Source organism: Prionailurus viverrinus, chromosome D3 (genome assembly GCF_022837055.1).
Source record: "Prionailurus viverrinus isolate Anna chromosome D3, UM_Priviv_1.0, whole genome shotgun sequence".
Classification (NCBI taxonomy): domain Eukaryota; kingdom Metazoa; phylum Chordata; class Mammalia; order Carnivora; family Felidae; genus Prionailurus; species Prionailurus viverrinus.
The window spans coordinates 3134408-3157182 of record NC_062572.1 but is presented as its reverse complement, the minus strand read 5'-3'; the positions used below and the strand labels follow the sequence as shown (position 1 = coordinate 3157182).

At 57.0% G+C, this 22775-nt stretch overlaps 1 protein-coding gene across 1 annotated transcript in view; it reads right to left on the bottom strand.

The window, feature by feature from the left end:
- Nucleotides 1-22775, bottom strand: part of TMEM132D (transmembrane protein 132D) — a 563851-nt gene that overhangs the window by 2798 nt on the left and 538278 nt on the right. Inside the window, exons 6-8 of the mRNA XM_047828139.1 lie at nucleotides 6640-6845; nucleotides 4201-4477; nucleotides 1835-2026 (exon numbers count right to left, since the gene is read on the bottom strand). Coding sequence (XP_047684095.1) covers nucleotides 1835-2026; nucleotides 4201-4477; nucleotides 6640-6845 — 675 coding nt within the window. The remainder of the gene's footprint in view (nucleotides 1-1834; nucleotides 2027-4200; nucleotides 4478-6639; nucleotides 6846-22775) is intronic.

The window sequence follows — 22775 nt, the reverse complement described above, 5'->3', positions numbered from 1 at the left end:
GGAGAACCTGCCCCACCCCAAGCCCGGAAGGATTACTAGCCTGGACAGGCACGTGATCCTGTACACCCAGCCCGGGCGGACTGGACCAGGGATGAGGCGCACATCTCAGCAGCTCCGAGCCAACGGGCATCTCTCACTATCTGTCAGACTTGAAATAAGACAGACGGGACTGACGCCTTAGCTGTGGGAGGATGCGTGGGGGGCTCACAAAAATCTGGGGGATGAAGCCCCCCTCGGAGCAACCACAATGGAGCAGGGCTAAGCAAGCGTTTGGGGACAGCACTTATCTCCAGGAAAAGAAAAAGAGACAGACCAAAAGGAGGTGTGGCCACCGAGAGGCCACAGACACTCTTCTTCCTCTGAGCTCCTACAGCCGGGGTCCGTGAGAGCCCCCAATCCTGGTAAGAAACCCCTTGTTTTCTTAAGCTCGCCTGAGTGGATTTCACCTTCTCGCAAGCCAAGGGCCCCTGAGCGTGACAGAAGCCAGTTTTGCACGGGGGCTGTTCAGTCTCTGGAAGCAGGAAGGAAGGCTCCTCCAACGTGGCTCGTGGCTTCAGCTCCTTGGGCTCAGCCACTAGACTCTACTACTGGTCGGCATCGGCTTAGCCCAGCTGCTAGGTGCAAAATGCTACCAAGACGGTGCAGGAGCCCCCGGACGGGACTCTGATTCGCCAGGTTCTTCCGATCTGCCTCGAAATCAGAGCAGGAAATTCAAACGCCCCTGGGCTTCTTGCAACTGAAATGTCAGAGCCAGGTGCAGGCAGGGACTAAGGGCCATCCAAGCCACGCACGGAGCAAACCTCAGGGTCCCCTGGTGAGCTCTGCCTGTCGGGGAACGGATTAGCTCTTTGGCCTAATTCTAACTCTATCTTACCGCTTCCTTAACGCCTAGCTGGTGGTCACCTGAATTTATCTCCCCACGAAGACAAGACGGAAAGCAGCCTCGGGGTATCTCTCCTTTGTGACCTGCACCTTGCTTCCTGGCTGGCATCCCGCCCTGAGAAAAACCTTGGTCTTTGGCGACCATTCACATCTGCTACTGGAATCACGCCCTTCCCAGGGCTTTATAACCCAGACCGCTGCACGCACAGGCCACAGAGAAGGGGCTGAATGACGCCTGCCGAGGAACACCCGGTGAGCGGTACAGGCGGGGGGGACGCGAAGGCTCCGTGTGTCCTGGGACAAGCCTGGCTCGGCTCGGGGCACGGGCACAGCCTCGGTGGTTCCGCGGGTGCGGGTGCCGGGGGAGGGGGCTCCCGTCCAGTAGGGAAGCTGCCAGGAACACCCCTGCGTGGGCTGGTGGCCTCCCCACAGCCCCGCGGGAGGACAGTCCTGCTTCACGAGGCACGGGGTGAATCAACGGCCGGGGACCACGGCTTTGTTGCTCCGCAAGGCTCACCGGCGCCTCCGTGTTCCCCCTAAAAAAGAATGCTTGCCCCCTCTAACGAGGGAGGAGCACATCCAACCTTTGCAGATGGCCTATCTGCAGCACCCTTCGTTTGGAAACCGTGCCATCAACACGCAAACACATACACCGCACGATACACATCGCACACGTACACACACAGCGCCCCGTTGGAGCACGCGGGTTGCAAATACAGCTGACATCCCCACGAGGTCCTTCTGCCCTGAGCTGAACTATAAACCTGGTGAAGGGAACCTCCGTCGCCCCAGACCTGCCGCCCCGTCTTCCTTGCGGGGACTCGGCAGTAGGCCGCGGGCACCTCCCAGAGGCACTGCTACCCCACTGCTGGCCGAGGGGCAGCCACGCCTGATGGGCGACCCACCTGCCGCGTGCCCCACCTGCTGTGTGGCCCCAGCCCCGCCTCCACACCTGTCTGGGCCTCTGAAGCAGGTCCTGAGCCACCGCAGTGGCAAAGATGGCTCTGTTGCTCCCTGGGCTGAGCTGCAGGGAGAGTGACAGCCCGGTCACCAACTGGACCCCGAGGTCTGTGATGGTCACCTTCTCATCCAGCACGGAGATGGTCTTTTCCGCCAAGATGGCGTCCGACAGAGGTGACAGGATCTGAAAGGCAGAACCAACACAGAAGGAAAAGCTTTCTGTGGTCGCAGGAACTCCTGCACTGGCATCAATGATGCGTGTAGAGACAGACGGATGAGCCAGAATGACAGAAACGGGTCTTTCCCACGGATGTCTTCTTCCAAAAGACGTAGCTCTCTTGTGAAAACACGATGCACTTTTAAGCGTTTATTTATTTTCGAGAGAGAGAGAGAGAGACACAGAACACAGATCTGAAGCAGCTCCAGGCTCCGGGCCGTCAGCACAGAGCCCGACGCGGGGCTTGAACTCGCACACCGTGAGATCTTGACCGGAGCCGAAGTCGGACGCTCAGCCGACCGAGTCCCCCAGCCTCCCAGCCCTCTTTAACCTGCTCTCCTGACACGTTTCTCAGGGCCTGTTGTTACTGATATTTATGAAGACATGTGTCACCGTGGAAGCTCTTCCCAGGACCCCTACATGCCACCTTCCGTCTCTGGGTCTGGTTAGGACAATTTGAATGGCAGTCAGCATGACATAAGAGTCCCCAGGACAAAGTCGACAAGCGGACTTATAACTCAGGAGCACTCGGTGGGAGTAGGTAAGAGGGTCTCAGCAGCAGCTGTCCCACCAGCTGTCCCACCTGACTCTCCAGGTTTAACACGTGGGAAGCTGGCCCGTTTCCCCCTCCGTAACGCCTGATTCGCGAGCACAATGCTGTTCCTCTTGTGCCCACGCTACCATTTAGGGGGAGTGATTCATGCCCCGTGTGTGTATCCGGTTTCCAGGCATTAATTTAGCCTGCTGTAGACAGATTCCAGGAATTTAGATCTTTGGTTTAGATCTTTCAATTAAACGCCAACCGTGGAGGTTTCGAGCTCTTGTCTACGGGGCAGATATATTTTGTTTCACATAAATAAAACTTTAAAACGGAATTAATGGCCACCCTTAAGACAATCAGAGGATTTACTACAAAAAGATTTCTCGCTTTTCTGGAAAGGCTGCAACATCTGGCCGTACGAGACTCGAGTTTTCGTCGGCAGCTTTAGGATATGAGCAGCAGCCCGGCCCTCACCATTGTCCGCACCGACCCCTACGGTGTTCCCAGCGCTTGGGGGCCTGAGTCAGTAGCTGTCTTTCAGCTCACACCCGGCCTGCTTTGCTCACAGTTACTTTCTCAGGTCTTAGAGGTCACTGGAGCATGTGACCCCTGGGTCACCTCAAACCCATTTATTTTCTTCCTTGAGTAAAATGATCTCTTGTAAATACCAGCCGACTTTCCAGAACGGACATGCTTTAAACCTTGCACAATCCAATACTTCCCTGACAAGGCCTCCTTGTACACAGCTGTGTCAGAAACCCCACTGAATGGCTAAGAGCGGGATCGGGGGCAGCCACGGAGGAACCGTGCTTGTTCTCAGACCAGAGGTAGACAACTAACCCCAAGGGCCCGCCTGGAACAGCGTCCTGAGGAGTGTCTGTTTCAAAACTCCATGTTGCAGGAATACCTGGGGTGCTCAGTCAGTTGAGCTTCTGACCCTTGATTTCAGCTCAGGTCGTGATCTCAAGGTTCGCGGGATCAAGCCCCGCATCGGGCTCTGTGCGGACAGCGTGGAGCCTGCTTGGGATTCTCTCTCTCCCTCCCTCTCTGCCTCTTCCCTCTCTCTGCCAACCCCTTGTTGTACCCTGGTCCTCTCCCATTCATTCCCAGCTACGGGTGCCCCCGACACCGTGGGGGCGACATAACTTTGCTCTCTCCTCAGCACATTTCTGACACGCCCCACTTTTCGTCCAGCCTGGGGTGGGACCTCACACGGCCGGGCATCACGGCGGATGGAGAGCTGTTCCACGCGACGATGGGCAGCGAGAAGCCGCTGGCCATGCCCACGGTTCCCATGAGGCTAGCTCGGGCCAAGAGCCTTCTCCCCAGGATGGTAACACCCGCCATGGCGTAGACAGACAGCGTATTCGGCTTTCAAACAAGACCCGACCAGAAGAGCTGTCCAGGGTCTGCCAAATAAATGCAGGCAACCCGCGAGGAATCTCGAGATTCCGGTCACGTCACTGCACCGCTTGCGTTATTTGGGGGACGATTTCTTTCACTCTAGAAATAGACGTCGTCCTGAGCAACGACCGACCGTTCTCGTCTGGCCAGAGAAGAGGCAGGGATACAGAGGGCCCCTGCCTGGCGCGCTGCTTACCTGAATGGTGGTCATGCCGAGCTCCTGGCCAATCAGGACTTGGCCCCCTTGCAGCCTGGCGATGCGGGGTTCTTCCACCTGCGTGAAGTCATTCACTAGCTCCGTGATGTCCACCTGCCAGTCTGAGCCCAGCAGGTGGACCAGGTGCCCCCCGCGGTCCGCCGCCTCGGCCACAAACTGCGTCAAGACCCGCACCATGGCGTGCTGGTATTGGAGAGTGCACCCACGGCCCCCTCTCCTCTCGTCCTCCTCCTCTTCCTCGCTGTCCCGGGCCGGCCTGTCAAAGGGTCAGCTCAGGTTAACAGGTCCTGATCTGGGCCGACGGCAGGGGCTGCAAAGGGGAGTGGGCAGCGAGCCCAGCCCGGTGGGCACACAGGTGACACGCAAATGTATGAGTCCTGACAGTCAGAAGGGGCTGTGGTGTGGTCAGCAGAGCTCCTAAGGTCCCCGGGGAGCCCCACCTCCAGGAACGTGCTTGGTGGAACCCCCTCCCTTTGACTGTGAGCTGGAACCGGGAACCTTCCTCCAGTGCAAGACCACAGCCAATGGTAGGGGAAGTCGCTTCCAAGATTAGGGTCTGAAAGACTGTGACACGTATCCTTTCCTCGGTTCCTCTCTCGCTTGCTCTCCTGAAGCAAGCTACGGGGTCGTGAGCCACCCTATGGAGCTGGCCACATGCCAGGACAACGAGTGAGGAGCCAGGGCCCTCCGTTCCACGGCCCGGGCCGGCCGGCAGCCACGTACGTGGGCTTGGATGCAGAGCCTTCCCCACACGAGCTCCAGCTGACCAGACAGCCTGTGGGAGACCCAGCTCAGCCACGCCTGGACAGCCGATCCGGAGAAAGGGTGAGATCATACGTGTTTCCTTTCGGCCACTAAGTTTGGGGATAGGTCGTCAAGCTTGGGCATCGGCCACTAAGTTTGGGGAAACGTCATTAAGTTGTGCAGTGACGGGTAACTCCTATGACAGGGCTGGGGATGGTGGGAATGGCCCTAACACCAGCACCGCAAGGAGGTCAGTGTTGAGCTCAAGGCAAGGTCACATGGCAGTAAGTGTAGAAAGGGCCGCCATGGTTCGGCTCGGGGACCGATGTTAGCTGCTCCCTCGTGTCTGACGCCTTCTACCCAGCCCATCCTTTCTGGCACGTCGTGGTCTCTGTCTGAGCGACAGCCCCGTTCTGTTGTCAGAGCTGAGCAGGACAGCCGTGACACTCTGCGTCTTGATGTGCCCAGATCAGACTCGGCCCGTCCTCGGGGGAGTCCTGGCACCCACCTGCCCTCGCGGGCTCAGTAACCCCTCCTAAGGCCGCCCTGCCACCTCCACATCAGAGACCCCGGCCACCAAGGAGAGGATCACTGCCGAACCCATCTTCCAGCCACGCGTGGGACCCACGGCCTGCAAGCTTCCCGCTCACCCAGCAGCACAAAGACTAACAGGGATGGAGCTCCAAGCGCAGGGGTGTAAACAGAGGTCACCCCTCAGACCAGTGCCAGTCTCCTCCCCCGCTGAGCACACAGACACCAGGAGAGCTTCCTCCTCCTCTAATTCCGCGCATGCTCTTTTTTGACTTTCTGTGGGTCGCCGGCATGCGAGTCCTCAGGCACGGGTTTCTCCGAGGTGACAAAGTCCCTGAACAAAGAGCCTGACCTCTTGCAACTCTCTTGGTTTCTGGTGCCCAGTGCAGAGGGGACCTGTCATTGGGGCGCCTGGGGGGCTCAGCTGGTTACGTATCTGACTCTTGATTTGAGCTCAGGTCATGATCTCACGGTTGGGGGATCGTCTGTGCTGAGTGTGGAGCCTGCTTGGGATTCTTTCTCCCTCTCTCTCTGCTCCTCCCCATCCCCCCCCCCTCAAAATAAATAAACTAAAGAAAAAAGAGAAGACCTATCACCCTATCAGGCACCATCAGCACAAAGGGCCAGGCATGCAGGTCACAGGCTCTGACTTCATCTCCCCAGGACCAAGCAATCTGAGAGCTTCTGGGCTGGGGGCACGGAGAGGTTGCCCAGGTCCAGCCAGAATGTATTCCCAGGCCCTCTCCTGGTATCAGCCCATTGGTTCAGACAGGGTTGACCTCTTCCTCCAGGGGACTGTGGATGAGGCCTCACCAGGCAGTGTATTCCGTGTCCTCGCCACGGTGACTGGATCAGGGACATGCACACAGCCCAAGGGGGGATAGCCTAACCCCAGGACTTCTGCTGGAGCCACTGGGGAGGAGGACGCACCTTCTGTGGGTGGAGTGCAAGTCTGGAGCCTCACGTAAAAAGAATACGGGGCCAACACACAGCAAACCAGGCTGAGAGGTAGGGAGAGATTCCACCCGTAAGGGATCCCCGGGTCCACTCAGGCCTGGAATTAGCTACCCTGCAAATTTCCATTTTTAGCCAAAGCCTGTTTGGCGTGGGTCTCTAATATGGAGTCCTGACTAACACGCCCACCGTTTGTTGGAGACGATGGGCACCCTCCAGCCCTTGATCTGGTTGAGCTCGGTGTCCGAGACCTCGATCTGCAGCGGGAGCCGGGGCACCCACACCGTCATCTCCAGAGGGCTGCTCAGGTGCTGGTAGGTGAAGTTCACCACCACGTTCACCTTGCCTTTCATTTCTTTCCCGTTGACAAAGACGTAGTCACAGCGGTCCGACACCTGCGAAGAGGAGAGAGGGGGTGGGAGGCATGTGAGTTCTCACGGTATCCCATCGCCAAAGGAAGAGCGGAGAAGGTGGAGGAGGCGGGGGAAGTGCCCTCGCTCTCTGAGGAATAAGCCATACTGGTTCGTACACAGGTGCCAACACAGGTGTCCTGCTGCCTCTGTCCCGCTGCACCTCTTCTGACAGGTGGCCATTGGCTGTCGGGAGCCGTGCCCTCAGTTACCCGGGTGCCGCGTGCTGCCCACCCTTCTCTTGGCCTGCTGGCCCCCCGCTTTGCCTGGTGAAAGGACCCGCTGTGCACACAGCCACCACCCCGAGCACCTCCTGGGGTCAGGCGGAGGCTAGGTTTCGCTGAAACGACCCTGCTAGAAACTACACGCAGCTGGAAACGCACAGCCTGGACACCCCCTCCCCACCCCGTCCGCCCTGCTGCCTCCTCCTACAAGTGCAGCATCCCTGCCCAAAGGGCCCGAGGAAAGCAAAGCAGAAACTATCAGGTTGTTCGAACATCATAAAAAGCATTTCCAGGGGCGCCTGGGTGGCTCAGTCGGTTAAGCGGCCGACTTCGGCTCAGGTCATGATCTCGCGGTCCGTGGGTTCGAGCCCCGCGTTGGGCTCTGTGCTGACAGCTCAGAGCCTGGAGCCTGTTTCAGATTCTGTGTCTTCCTCTCTCTGACCCTCCCCCGTTCATACTTTGTCTCTCTCTGTCTCAAAAAATAAATAAACGTTAAAAAAAATTAAAAAAAAAAAGCATTTCCAGGGAAGGCTCCGCTCATCTCCGCGGTGAGGCAGCGGGGATACAAAGGCACCGAGGGGCGCCGAGAGGTTCCGTGGCTGCTGATGATCAACGGCTCTGAAGGGAAACATGGACTCAGGCCCGTTTACAAGAGTCAGACCAGGTCGTCATCCTAAATATCTGCCATTAGCAAAAGTACTTAAATCTGATCCAAAGGCCGAACGGAGCAGCTTGGCGGCTTGGTCACCATCGTGGCCCGGCCACGGCTCTCCTTGCCCCCAGCCCGTAATCTCAGGCTTTTCCTCTTTCAAGGGTTCCAGAAAACCGGGCTGAATTGTCACAGATGAGCTGACTGGGGGAGGCAGAGGGAGGGAGGGGGACTGAGACAGAGAGGAGAGGTAGGGGAAGAGGGAGGGGGGAGAGAGGGAAGAAGGGAGAGAGAGAAGGAGATGAGGGGAAGGTCGGGTTTGTAAGACTTGTTTTCGGGGAAACTGGCCATTTCGTGAATGTAACTTCCCGGCCCTCCTGCCGGACGAGGTCTGGGGCGGGGGGAGACGGGAGAGCATCTCAGGCAGGGCCGCCACCAAGAGCCTCCTGTGGAAGGTGGGAGCAGGTGCCGGGGTAGATTGTGAACTTAGGGCTAGGTCTTAGAGTTCTGTTTTGTTGTGAAATTCAGTGTTTATTCCTCAAAGTACTAAGGAAAGGGGGGTGTGTATAGGTGCATGTGTGCACATATACTTGTGTGCCCACACGTGTGTACAGACATGTGTGTACAGTGTGCATGTGCATGCATGTGTGTGTGGGTGCATGTGCATGCATACATGTGCATGTGTGAGCATACATGTTGTGTGTCCGTGTGAGCATGCGTACCCGTGTGGGCATGCATGTATAGTGTGCGTGTATAGGTGCCTGTGTGTGCATGTACTTGTGTGGGAACACATGGGTGCATGCATGAGAATACATGTGTATGTGCACATGCGTATAGGTGCACGCATGTGCATGTACTTGTGTGCACATGTGCATGTGTATACGTGTGCACATGTACTTGTGTGCCCACATGCATGTACATACATGTGTGCATATATGTGTGTATAATGTGCATTGCATTCATGTGTGTGTGGGTGCATGTGCGTGCATACACGTGCATGTGTGAGCATACACGTGTGTGTATGTGTACCCGTGTGGGCATGCATGTATAATGTGCATGTATAGATGCATGTGTGTGCACACATGTGTGCACGTGTGAGAACACATGTGTATGTGCACGTGTGCATAGGTGCACACGTGTGCATGTACTTGTGTGCACATGTGCGTGTGTATACGCATGTGCACGTGTGCACATGTACTTGTGTGCTCACACATGTGTACATATATGTGTGCATAATGTGCATGCATGTGTGTGTGTGGGTGCGTGTGCGTGCATACACGTGCATGTGTGAGCATACATGTTGTGTGTCCGTGTGTGGATGCGTACCCATGTGGGAATGCATGTGTAATGTGTGTGTGCAGGTGCAGGTGTGTGCATATATGTGCATGGGTGCGTGCAAGCGTAAAGTGTTTATGGCAAGTAATAAAACCACGAAACATGTCTGACTGGAGGGTCTGTGATCTCCGCCCCACCGTTCTCTGGTTTTCCGCGCACGGCCAGAGTCGGCACGGAGGCAGTGAGCGGACAGCTTACCGCCGGCGTCTGGCCCTCCTTCAGGCACACAGTGGGGCTGCCCTCCTAGTTCACGAGTGGGACAGGGAGGGGACTGGGTTGACAATGAGCTGTGAGCAGCACTCAATTCCCCACGAGGGGCCGTCTAGGGCTCCCTGCCCGTCTCTGTGGTGCCGAGGGTGCTGGAGGTGGTGACTCCAGCCGGGGCGCCCCCGAGCGCCTGCGACAGCCCCCGACGAAGCTGCAGGGACAGGCGGCCTGGGTGGCAAAGCACAGCTCTCCTGTGTGGAGTCCCTGATCCCCTGGGTTCCGTTACGCACCAAATTAACGGGTTTAGCGAGCTGGGCAGGGCGAGGAAGACACACGAAGGCGGAGGAGATCATGAGCAGGTATCTGGGAAGATCCTAATTCTTGAGAACACAAAATGAGCCGGGAGTGCAGTTGGGGCCTGCAGTGGGGGCCAGAGGTCTTGGTTATAAACTCGGATCTTTCCTTTATGCCCGACGTAGGGGACCCCCTCCCCCACCTCATGCTAACGGCTTTCTAGTGATGGAAACTGTGCGAAGGAAGTAAACTAAAGATCAGGGAGGAGTGACCCACGGCCTTGCAGGCTTCACCCTGGGGGAGAGTTTGGGAGGGTGGGGGGATCACGTAGCGGATAATGGGATCTCACAGGGGAAGGGGCTGGTGGTAAGTGAAAGGGGTTTCCGGGGCGTCCGGGGGGCTCGGTCGGGCAAGCATCCGACTCTTGATCTCGGCTCAGGTCATGATGTCACGGTTCGTGAGTTCGAGGCCTGCGTCGGGCTCTGTGCTGACAGCGTGGAGCCTGCTTGGGATTCTCTCTCTCTCTCTCTCTCTCTCTCTCTCTCTCTCTCTCCCACCCCTGTTCACACACTTTTTCTCTCTCAAAAGAAATAAATAAACTTAAAAACACATATATTGGGTTTCTGGAGCCTATGTGCTGGGGACTTAGGGGGTATGACACCTGCCGGGGGTACTGATGCTCATAATCTCATGGCTTGGGGACTGTGGTACCGCCGGGCCTTACTTGTTGCCATTCTCGCATGGGGAGGGGCCTCCAGCCTGGGGGTGTCAGGGATACTTTGGGGAGTGCCCGTGAGTGAGTTCCCCCTTGCTGGCTCTCCCCGTCCCTGGTGGCTTCTAAGTGCCATCCAGCCCGTCCAGAGTAAGCAGAAAAGGGGGTGTAAAAACACCCTAGAGAGAGGGAGGGAGAGGGAGACAGAGGACAGGGAGGGGGATTCACATGGCAGACGTAATTCAGTTTAGGATTCTGAGATGAGATTATCCCGGATTTGGGGTAGGCTGCAAATGCGATCGGTGTCCTTATAAGGAGAAACAGAGGAGGATTTGGCACAGAGACCAGGAGGCCATGCGTAGCTGAGGCCGACGCAGCAGGGACTGGCCACGTGTGCCTGGGCGCCGGCTGCCCCGAGCCCCAGGAGCGCGCAGGACCAGATCCTGCCCTGGAGGGGACATGATTCAGGCTTCTGGCCTCCAGAGTCGTGAGGACAGCACGCCTATCGTAAGACAGCCAGCTTGTGGTCATTGGTCAGAGCGTCCACGGGAAACTAACCCGCACCTGCGCATGCTTCCCCGGCTCTGACCTTCCCCCCCCACCCCAAACAGGCCTTACTTCTGGGGCTTTTCTCACTGAGCCTCCCGCACGAGGCGCTGGCCCACCCTCGTCTCCAGGGAGCCTGACCCGCGGCTGGGCCGACCCTGACTTGGGAAGAAAGCGGGCTCATCCCTCCAGGGCCCGCCTGGTCCCAGAGGAACGTGCCTCTCCGGTCCTTGGGCCCCTCTTCTCTCCCTCACCCTGGCCATCGCCAGATGAACGGTCCACGTGGGCGGACAAGACCTGCCCGTTGCCTCTGAGCCACCCCGGCACAGTGCTGAAGGTTTGAGGGGGACGCTCCGGTGAGACCCGAGACCCTCCTTCAGAGTCGGCTTCCAGCCGGGCCACCGTGAGGACATAGTCAACTCCAACTCTCGCTATGCACAGTCCATCACCTCTGTGAATTTAATGCCATTCCTCTTCGCTGTTTGAATGCTGTATGAATTCAATCTTATTTAAATATCACCAACATTCATGGTAAAATTTATGGCCTTCTTGATATTTTTTCTCTTCCCTTTTTTCCCCCCAAGAGCTAGAGGGAAGGATGTTAAAATTCTGTCCACCCCCACCCCCAGATTTGGCAACAAATAAACAGCCTGCAGGGATATTTTGCATCCAACTCTCAAGCTACGTGTTACCTTTTTTCAGATTAGTCTTTACCCTGCACGAAAATGATACCATTGATCATCGCGGTAACAAGAAAAGCAGCTAATGTTTACTGAGCGTTTGCTACACGCAAGGCGCCCGTGTGGAGTATCTAATACCTCATCCCACGTAATCCGCAAAATAAGTCTGTTGGGTAGGTGCTATTACCCCATGTTCCAGGTGAGAAACTGAGGCACAGGGTTCCGCAGCCACGAGGGACGTGTTACACTGGGCTAACTGATCAGAAGAGAACTTTACCCAGTTTACGCTGCTGGAAGGCAGCCCACCTCACTCACGTCTGTTGGTGCAAAGCCAACAGGCTTCTGCCAAGGGACAAGCAAGTTTCCAACGAACACACGGAGGACAGGCGCTCGGTGTGCAGAGGGAGCGGGCCCTGTTAGGGGCTCACCTGCGGTCCCCCCAAGTCCTCTGTGAAGCCCTGCTTCCCAGGACCCCAGACTGAGACCGTATTTGCAGACGGGACCTTGGAAGAGGGGGTGATGTTAAAATGCAGCCTTTGGGGGAGACAGGAAGGCACACAAGGGACCCAGAGGCGCTCAGACCAAGTGCGGACACGGCGAGAAGGTGGCCGTCTGCGAGGACAGCGGCGGCAGGAGTAACCAGCCCTGTGGGAACCCTGACCTTGTACTTCCAGCCCCAGAATTGTAGGAAAAGGGTGCTGGGATCTGCATCCAGGCCGTCCCGGCCCCCTTCTCCCTGGTGCCGTGCGGTGTGACCGTGGAGCTGTCTGGGGAGGGGACCCCGAGACAGAAGGTCTACCAGGCAGTGGTATCTGTGGAGGAAGCGGGAAGGGGCACAGGAGGGGTGGGGGCTCTCAGGTCAGACGCAGACCGGCTGCACCGAGGGGGCAGGCCAAGGCCGGCTGCCCAGGAGGGGAGCGCCGTGCGGGAGAAAGCGGCCAGGCCCTCGTGTCCCCGTCTTTGTGGTCAGCACGGCCCAGCTCAGAACTGAGGGACCCGCGGAGCTAAGCCCCAGAGGACATCGGCAGAGCAGAGACCCCTCTCCGGAGCTGCATCCGAGTGGCCCGTATTTATGACACCGAAGTCGGAAATTCTAGCATCTCTGGAATCCTCCATGCACGACGGCCTATTCTCCCCTCTGAAGCCCTGACTTTAAGTTCCCCGGGAAGCTCTGTCATTTTAATTTTTTTTAAATGTTTTTATTTATTTTTGAGACGAGAGAGAGACAGACAGAGCATGAACAGGGGAGGGTAAGAGAGAGGGAGACACAGAATCCGAAGCAGGCTCCAGGCTCCGAGCTGTCAGCACAGAGCCCGACGCGGGGCTCAAACTCACAAACAGTGAGATCATGACCTGAGCTGAAGCCGGACGCTCAACCGACTGAGCCACCCAGGCACCCCTATTATTATATATGTATTTTATTTTTTTTAATGTTTTATATATTTTTGAGACAGAGAGTGAACAGGGGAAGGGCAGAGAGAGAGGGAGACACAGAATCCAAAGCGGGCTCCAGGCTCTGAGCTGTCAGTACAGAGCCCGATGCGGGGCTCGAACTCATGGACCGTGAGATCATGAGCTGAGCCCAAGTCGGACGCTCAACCCACTGAGCCATCCAGGCGCCCCAGTTCTGTTCTTTTAAAACCCAAACGAAACACGCTTACACAAGCCCACACGCCCACCTGCTGTGTTTCCCGGGTCAGAAGGAATAACGCGCTCGGCGAACGCTGCCTTGTCTTTGTTCTGAAAGCCGCCGGCGCGTGGCCCCTGCCGCAGGATCACGGTCGTCTCCTGTCCTGCCCCACACGGCCGGCCGGCAGGAGCCACGCACACCGAGACCCTCCCACATCCCCTTCTGGCTCAGCTGCAGAAACAGCTCCCTGTTAACCACACGCAGATGCACAGACGCGGTATCTTCGGGAAGGGCATCCTTAGCTGAAGGGACTGACTCCTCTCCTGCCGGCGGCTGTTGAACTGCGTTCCCCTGGTGCGAAGCCTTCCCTCGAATAACTCCTCACGGTGCTCGGAAACAGGAAGCCCCTCGGGGATGCTACAGCGTGTGGGTCTCTTTCTTCCGTCTCTCTCGCGTCACACGACGCTCCTGACACGGAAGGAGGAGCTAAGGTGAGGACCAAGCTGACGCCCGCTTCCTTCGGGGCCCGAGCGTCGTTTTCTCTTTGCGCTCCCTGGAGCTCATGCAGGCCAAGGCCAAGGTCTTGGGAGCATAGAGCCTGTGTCCCCTGCCACATGCAGAGCAGCGGCTCCGGAGCCCCGCAGAGTGGGTTCTGCTCCGTGGAAACGCCACGCGGGAGACGCGTCTGTGGGTGCGTGCTACATCAAACGCGGAGGCAGGCAGTCACGGTCCGGGAGCCCCGGCCGCCCCGCCAGCCTTTGGGGCGCGACCCCGCAGAGCACAGGTCTGATGTGCCTGCTGCGCCCACGGCTCTAGACCGGACATCTCATCCTTGGCCCCGGCTCCTGCTGGGTCCCCGGGGGGCGCTCGGTGACCGCGACGCCCTCACTCCTGTCGTCCGGGTCCCTGAGCTGCTAAGGGAGGATAGGGACGGACGGACGGACGGGAGGACCGTCATGTGCTCTCGGCGTGCAGGCAGGTGAAAACCAACGAGTGGGCACTGTCCTCACGGGGACCCGGGGGGGGGGGGGCGGCCAGACAGCCCTCCTGCTTTATGGCAGGGAAAGGAAGACGAAGACGCTTCTGGGAGCTGCACAGACAACACGTTCCTCTGACCCACGGCGAGAACACGCTTTCTGTTAACGGCTCTCCTCTCCTCATCAATCCCCATCCGACCTCCTGTCCGTGGGGCTGTGATCAGCACTCGGCAACCGCAAAGCGGTCCGTTTCCACACAGGTCATGCCTGCCCTCTTCTGTGCTGGTAGCGCCACCGATCGCGGGGAGTGGCCCAGGCGGCTCCCGTGCCAGGATGTCCTGCTGGGGGAGGGTGCCCAAGGCCCGAGCCAGCTCGCTGCCGCCCTGCCAGCTGTCCTTCAGAAAGAAGGAGTGGGCATCCTTCCTCCAGGCTGAGGCATCCGAGCAGATGGCACCCCTCTGCCGGAGTCCTGCAGTGCACAACCTGTCCCACCACACACGGCGGTTCTGGAAGACGGCTCCTGACTTCGTAACACTGGAAAACGACCTTAAATCATGACACCACTGGCCCCGTTGCCAAATGCCTCATGGCCTCTTCCTGCTCAATTCCTTTCCTGGCGATGAGCCCTCCCTCCCATGCTCAGTGTGCTGGGCGTCCCCTCCACCATCGTTCTGGTGGCTGCAAAGCACGGGGTGTTCCGGGACTTCTGTCTGAGACTTTCCCAGTCAGTGTTTACTGGCAGGTGGCACCGCCCGCTCTCGCTCTTGAGGCCATCTGTGCACCTGCCCCAGCCTCCCTCCTTCCACCGAGGCACCTTCTGCAAGTGACTGAACAGGAGGGTCCCCTCGTCGTCCAGATGCCTGCGACGCTTTCCCCACTCCAAGGGGCAGAAACCCCACTAACACCCCACAGACGGCAGCCGGACAGGGAGGGGCAGAGCAGGAGCGCGGACCTGGCCACAGCGTACCTGCCAGGTGTCCCTCCCGGAGACACAGGACCAAGTGACGGTCGCTCCACACACCGGGAGCAGGTCCCAGCACGTAGGAGGGAGGACGGTACACTTAGGTGAAATCACAGAAACGTTGCTCAGCACCCACAAAATCTACAAGCCGCTGGCGGTTCCCTTCTGTGTTTGCCCATCGGGGAGATGGTTATTTCTGAAGTCCCGAGTCTGGCCGAAATCCACATGGCTGCAGGAGGTACCCGTCCCCCGGCTGTCTCTCCCAAGCAAACCCCATCAGCTCTCCGAGGCCGCATTCCTGCGCCCAGGCCCCAGCCTCGACCCCGTGGCACCGAGGAACCTCACTGCGAGCTACTTTTCCTGGATTCTGGGAGGTCGGCCTGAGCCAAGCTGTGTCTCCTATTTCCCGGCCTGGTTTCTGGGCGGCACTTCAGGGTTTGGGGAGAGGGCTCGGATCCGACACCTTTGGACGGCCTGCTCGACTCAGCCGTGGCCCCGCGGGGAGAAGGGAGGCCACAGGGCTCAGATGCACTGTCCCGGGAGGCCACGGCCCCACTCAGGGGCCGGGGAGGCTGAGCCACCGGGGTCGCCCAAACTCTTCCGTCCCCTCTGCCGTCCGGGGAGCCCTCTCTGGCCATCACCTCTGCTCACTCTCTAACGCGGCGTTTCCCAAACTCCCGCAGTGGCCCGCCTCCCCACGGAACAACTGTCAGAGTCAGACATCGCCTCTGGTTTTAATATTTCGATCAAAATATTTGACCTGCTTTTCCAGCACGTTGTTGTGACACACTTTAAACATACGGGAAAATGCGCATCGTACAACGAACACCGATACACCCGCCGCCTGGCTTCTGCAGTGGGCATTTTCTGTGTTTGCTTCAGCAACAGATCTCTCCGCGTTTCAAGCCTCCGTCCCTCTGCTTTTAGGATTCCCTCCAAAGGAAGCTGCAAACATCAGTATCTTTAATGCTAAATGCTTCAACTTGGGGCACTTCCTGCCTCTCTGATTTATCCCTTGCAGGTGCTCCCCTCCCATGATCGCCTGCGTGCCCAGATCTGCCCGCTCCCAAAGGTGCACACGGCCCTTGAACGTGCCCCACGTGCTGGGATCTGAGAGCTCGGCGGAGGCAGGGACACGGCACGCTCCATCAGCACTCCTACCCTCCCCCCTCCACCACTGAGAAAACTCACCAGTGGTGCGTCCATCCTCTGGCAATAAAGCCCTTTGGTCCCTATTAACCCCAGAGTGGACTGAGCCATCCTGAAGTCTTTGGTTTCTTTTCAATTTTGCATTCTCTACTTTTTCTCTTCAGTCACAGAATATAACATAGATGCAACAGAACCTTAAACACGTACGGCTGCACGAAAATTATAAAGCAAGCACAGACCAGCAAGTCAGTGCCGTGGTAACACCCTCCCTCTCTGTCTTATCAGAGGTGCCTAAGTCAGCAGAGGTGCTGGCAGGGAAGGGGCGGGAGGGCCGTACTGGGCCTGCTTCCCCTGTCGGCACAGACCGCCCAGCCCGACCCGGCCCGGCCCGTGACTCTCCTTGTGAATCACCTGGGCGCTTGCTGACCACACAGCTCCGCGGGCCACACACACCACATGGGTGCAGGAAGGAGCCAGGAGTGCTCTTCACTGACGTGGAGGGAGCACCAGGGCGGATCCCTAAGTGAAAACGGTCAGGCGAAAGCACCCGGCGTCCATGGCGAAGGCCAAACACGCCCTCAGCGCTGACATTCTTCTTGGCTCTTGGCTGTCACTGCCTCTGTGTCTCAGTGCCCCCTGCATCCTTAGGACCCCGGCACCGCCCCACTGCAGAGCAAGGAAGGGGTGTATGTGCCCTGGAAGGAGGCCGTGAGGACCCGGACAACAGAGAAGCCCACGGAATAGGGAAGCTCAGAGTATATATGTATATACGTCCTCCAGAGGGACATAGAAAAAGGCAACGGAACCCATAGAAGCAGGGAAGGAAGAGGCAGGGTCGTGACCCGTCCTCGGGGAGCATGTGGGCATCAGACAGCCACTTGCTGCCATGACAGGTCACTCCCGGGGCAGGAGCCAGGTGGGGACACTAAGACCTGCCACACAGGACATGTGGACGCATGGACCGCCAACCTGCGGCCCAGCTCCGTGGTGGCCTGGCTTCTCCCCCTGCTGGTTCTGCTTCCCCCTTTCCCCGCACAGCGGCTGGCCCCCCTCAGAGGCGGTGGCCCCTGATTCCAGCCCAGCACCTGCTCCTGGAGAACCCGCCTGGTCCACTTAGCCCGGCTGCTGTACCCAATCACCAAGACAGGGAGACTGTCAGCAGCAAGGGTTCATGTCTCACATTTGCAGAAGCTGGACGTCCAGGGTCAAGGCGCCGGCAGGTCCGAGGTCTGACGGATCCCGCGTCCTGGCTCGTAGACGCGGTCTCCTCACTGCGCCCTCCAGTGCTGGAACGGTGGCACAGCTCTCTGGAGTCTCCTTTATGAGGACATTGATCCCGTTCATGACCAGCTAACCCCCAAAGACCCTACCTCTCAATGCCGTCACCTTGGGCATCAGGTTTCAACACATGAATTTGGAGGGGCTTGGGCGTTCGGTCCACAGCACCATCTATGGCAGGACCTTAGGGTGTCCCTTCCTCCAGGCAGCCCTCGCTTTGCACTGTGCTAGTGAAACAGGTACAGGTCGGGGCGGGGGGGTGCTCAACACATGGTCACAGACCAACGACACGGTCCTGGAGCAGGAAATCCCACTAATGGAACGCTACACAAATGAGAACCGCCCACCTACCATTATTCTTTAAGCCCAGGTGAATATAGCACCAGGTAGGAAGAAACCACAAAACTGCCGATCTCCAGGACCGTCTGCAGACCTTCTATAGGGGGCTGAATCGTGTTCCCCAAATGCTTGTCTACCTAGACCTCAGAATGTGACCTTATTTGGAAATAGGGTCTTTCCAGACATAGTTAAGATTCGGTCATACTGGGGTCAGGTGTACTCTGGGTCCGGTGAGCAAATCCTTGTAAGAGACAGACGAGGAGAGACACAGGCATCCAGGGCAGAAGCCATGAGACGATAAAGACAGAGGCTGGAGGGAGGCGGCCACTGGCCAGAAGCTGGAGGAGGGGAGGAAATGCCGTACCCCAGAGCTTCCGGAGTGGGCACAGCCCTGCGGGCTCCCTGGCTGTGGGATCCTGGCCTCCAGGACTGAGACAGAAGGGAAGTCTGTTGCGGAAAGCCACCAGTTCGCAGTCATTATTATGGAAGCCCCGGGAAACTAACCTGTCCACTGAGTGGGACTCCTGAGCGAGGCCAGTGAATCTGCACCCTGACAGACAATTCTCATTTCTGATTCTCGTTCACCCTGTGAGCGGAGAGCCTGAGCCCAGAGAAGGGCCGACCCAAGGGGCTTCTTACAAAGGTGAGACCCACCCGTAGGTTCTGAAAGGCGTGGGTTTCCATTGCATCTTCCAAAGTGGATGAGCACTGATGACGGAGTCCTCCCTCCCTGTCAGCCCCTCAACAGAAGCCCAGCTTTCCCAGCTGCTCTGGGCTGCAGGACTGTCCGATTAGTAGCATTCGATGTTGCGCGGTAACCCTCAATGGGGCAACGTGAATGCTCACACGGGCATTTCAAACACAACCGTGCAGCGTGGGTCGACTCAGCATTACCTACTCAACGTGCTCCCTCACCACCTGCAGAAGTGGTGTCACTGGTGGCCTCGGGACCTGGGCCAACAGTCCAGGGGCGCCACGATAGGACCTTTGCTCAGTGGGAGTGGTGGTGGCGGGGTGGCAATGTCATGACCAGAAATGTCTGCTACTCCTCTGCTTCCTCCCTCCCTCCCTCCCTCCTTCCTCCTTCCTCCCCTTATTATTTAAAAATTCATTTTGTGGGGAATCTGGGTGGCTCATTCAGTTAAGCATCTGACCCTGGATTTTGGCTCAGGTCATGACCTCATGGTTCATGACTTGGAGCCCCATGTCAGGCTCTGTGCTGACAGTGCAGAGCCTGCTTAGGACTCTCTCTCCCTCTCTCTCTGCCCCTCCCCTGCTCTCTCTCAAAATAAGTGAGCTTAAACAAAAAAGTGCATGGCGCATTCTTTTACAAAATGCAGACTTACCATATCACTACCGCATTATTCTTGGGACGCCATTTTAAAAACTCATCCATGGTTTTCCATTGCTTTGGGGTAATACAGGAGATTCTCACTGTGCCCCACAAGGTCTGACGTAGGCTGGCCCCTGCTGGGTTTCTGGGTCCCGTCCAGCACATGTCCTCCTCAGCATATCACAAGGTGAAAGAAACGCCTGTCTGAAAAGGAGCCATACCGTGCGACACTCTGGCAAAGGCACAACTATGGAGACGGTAAAAAGATTAGCAGACAGACCAGGAGTCAGGAAGGAGGGAGGGATGAACAGCAAAGCACATGTTCTCTTTGGGGCCAAGGAGCCGTTCTGTATGGTGCTGAAATGGTGGCCACATGTCATTATGCATCAGTGAAGACTCCCCAAACTCACAGCCAAGAGGGAACCCTAAGGCAAACAATAAGCCGTCATCTCTAATAAAGCGTGAATATTCGTTCAAAAAATCCCCAACACGTACATAACGTTGACTACGTTGCACGCACTCTTCTAAGTGCTTTCCGTTTTTTATTGAATCTCTGTAACAAGCCAGTGAGGCACATATAATTACCGTGACTGGTTTATGAGAGAGGCACAGAGCCAGAGATGATGGCCCAGGTCTGGACTGGCGGCAGCCCACGCGGGGCACTGTCTCGCTGTCTCTAACTCAGTAAACCCCAGCGAGCCCCTGTGACAATCTGATCTCGACTCGACTGCAATGAAAAGAAATACTGACATCAATGAACACGTCTCCTTTTAATGATTTTTTAAAATTCATAAAGCTTTGTCGTGTGTTATGAATGTTTCATGCCGGCTTTTCAAGTTGGAATACCTCATTGGAGATTTTCTTTCCAATTGCTAATTTTTTGGCATTACAATGGGAAGTGGATACTGGCTCATGGTCTAAAAGTTAAATAGAACAGAAAAGAGAAAGAAGCATGCACCTGCGAGTCATGTGTCCCGCCCACACCCGCCAGGTTCCCTGTCCTTTACCCTGAAAGTGACTGTCGTCGGTACAGACCCTTGTGAAGCCTTTCTGAGTCTCCGTGTGTCCATGCATCTAAGTATGTACTTTATTATTGTTTTCTAAAATCATGGTGGCCAGTATTCTACCTTCTGTGTTTGTTTCTCCCTTTAAAAATACAGCTTGTAGAGAGTCCTAAATCCTTCTTGGTAATATTCAAGAAGTCTGTGAATCAAAGTCATGCTTTTGAAGATGATGGTTGAGTGGCAAAGGGACGCCCCATTTTCCTTTAAACACAGGTGACGGAAATCAGCACGGTGGTCTTCTGAATTATCGGGAACGTCTGCGCGGGGGCCTGGCCAGCCGCTCCGGGGTGCATCATGACGCAGCAACGCTTAGCGCCCAGGATGCACCTGCCCTCCAGCCTCTGTGCCCCCCCCACCCCTGGGGCCAGCAAGGTGTCCCTCTCATCTCTGCCCTGCTGGACCCTGGGACGACGAACACAGGAAATATCTAGTTGGAAGCGTATGTGTTCTCTGGCAACTGTGACATTCAGTGATCAACCTGAGGGCCTTAAAACTCTGAGTTAAAAAGCAACGTCAAAATGGGTCCCTGGGTGCCCGGTGGCTCAGTCAGTTGAGCATCCGACTTCGGCTCAGGTCATGATCTCACGGTTTGTGAGTTCAAGCCCCCACGTCGGGCTCTGTGCTGACGGCTCAGAGCCTGGAGCTTGTGGGGCCGTGGAGGAGGCTTGTGGGGCCTCGAGCCGGTAGACCAGCTCGAGGACACGAGACACAGCAATGGTGCTACTTGACCGGACTTTGCATAAAGGAACGTAGCTGCCAGATCTGCAATGAGGCGCCACCTTGGAGTCTGAGGAAGGTCACTTGGACCAGCGGGGCTAAGTGCTCCTCGACGCGGCACTGGAGAGAGCCACGGACTGGGCGTGTGAAGTGAAAGGAATCCGTTCATTCAACAAATGTTTTATGAGCACCTTTGTGTCCTCAACACTGGAGATAAAGCAGTGAATCACACAGATACAGTTTCCTGATTTCAAGAAGTTGATGGTGTCGTCGGGGGCAAAGACATAAATCCCGCCGGCGTCAGGGTCCGGGAAATGAAATGAAGCCGCTTGCTGTGGAGAGATGGGGAGAGGGTGCTGGCGGGAGGGGGGCCATGTTCTCACCGGGACCTGAACCGTAAGTCTCGTGTCAACCGTGGAAGGGCCCGAGCCAGGGGATTCGGGGGGGTGGGGTGGGAAAATCGGACAGTGGGGACGAGTGTGGCATCTTGGAGAAATAAAATAAATGGGAGGCGCTGTGGCTGAAGCCTCAGCGAGAGAAGAGGCAGAAGGAGTGTGGGGGTGGGGCATGGGGGTTGGCAAGGCCAGATCACACAAGGCCTGAACGTCCTGGAGAGGAGGTTAGATTTTACGAAAAGCACCACCTGGGGCCATTAGGGTGTTTCGTGCATGCGAGGGACACAGCCTGAGTCACGTGGTTAAGAAGCCACTTGGGCACCTGGGCGAGGAGTGGGCTGTAGGGATGCTGAGCTGAAGCTTCCTCCCATGGACGGGACCACCGGCGTGCGGACGACTGACGGGGAGCGGGCTCGCGGCCTGGTGTCGGGGCGCCACCCCAAATGGATTGCAAAGGCAGAGAAGCAACTTCACAGAGGGGCAGCCCGGCAGACAGCACCTTAAGCAAGGGGTCTACGCTGACATCATACTGATGAAAAGCACACCCCCGTCCAATCACGAGAAAACACCAGACAGACCCAAACTGGGAAGCGTCCTTCAACATAGCCACTCAGTACTCTTCAAAAATGCCAAGGTCAGGGGGCGCCTGGGGGGCCCAGTCAGTTGAGCGTCTGACTCTCGATCCCAGCTCGGGTCATGATCTCACGGCTCGTGGGTTCCAGCCCCGCGTCGGGGTCTGCGCTGACAGCACGGAGCCTGCTTGGGATTCCCTCTCTCTGCCCCTCCCCCACGCTCTCTGTCTCTCAAAATAAATTAATCACAAGAAAAGGAAAGGTCATGAAAATAAGGAAAGACAGAGGAACCGTCCCAGATTGGAGGAGACGTAGCAGCCACAAGAGAGAACTTCCCACTCCGCTCTTGTCCCTTCTTTTCCACGTGAGGCCATGGTCCCTGGGGCTGCAAGAGCCACCTTCTGGTCACGAGGGGAAGCTCCCTTCGAGGTCACCAGGACAGTGGCCAGCGAAATGCTAACTTGGTCCTGGAACTGCCTATCCCAAATCGTTCTGTTCAGCGAGACAAGAAACATCTCAGCTGTGGCTGCACATCAGCGTTACTTGGGGGGAGTTTTTGAAAGTACGGATTCTTGGGTCTCACCTGAGGCCACCTGAATCTGAACTTGGAGGGGTAGGGGGGTAGTTACTTTTTTGTTCTTCTAATGTGCAGCTGGGTTGAGATCACTGGCTGAAGCCACCGTTGCTGTTGGACACGGCATTACTCCCAGCCGGAAGCAGTCTTGACCGGTCCTATCAATGTGTCTGCGCCTACCTATGTGCCAAAAATGACGGAACTCATCGTTTATATGCCATCAACTTCCGGCCTCTTGGAAGCTGGTGAAATCTGGCTCAAATTCCTACCTCCCCACCC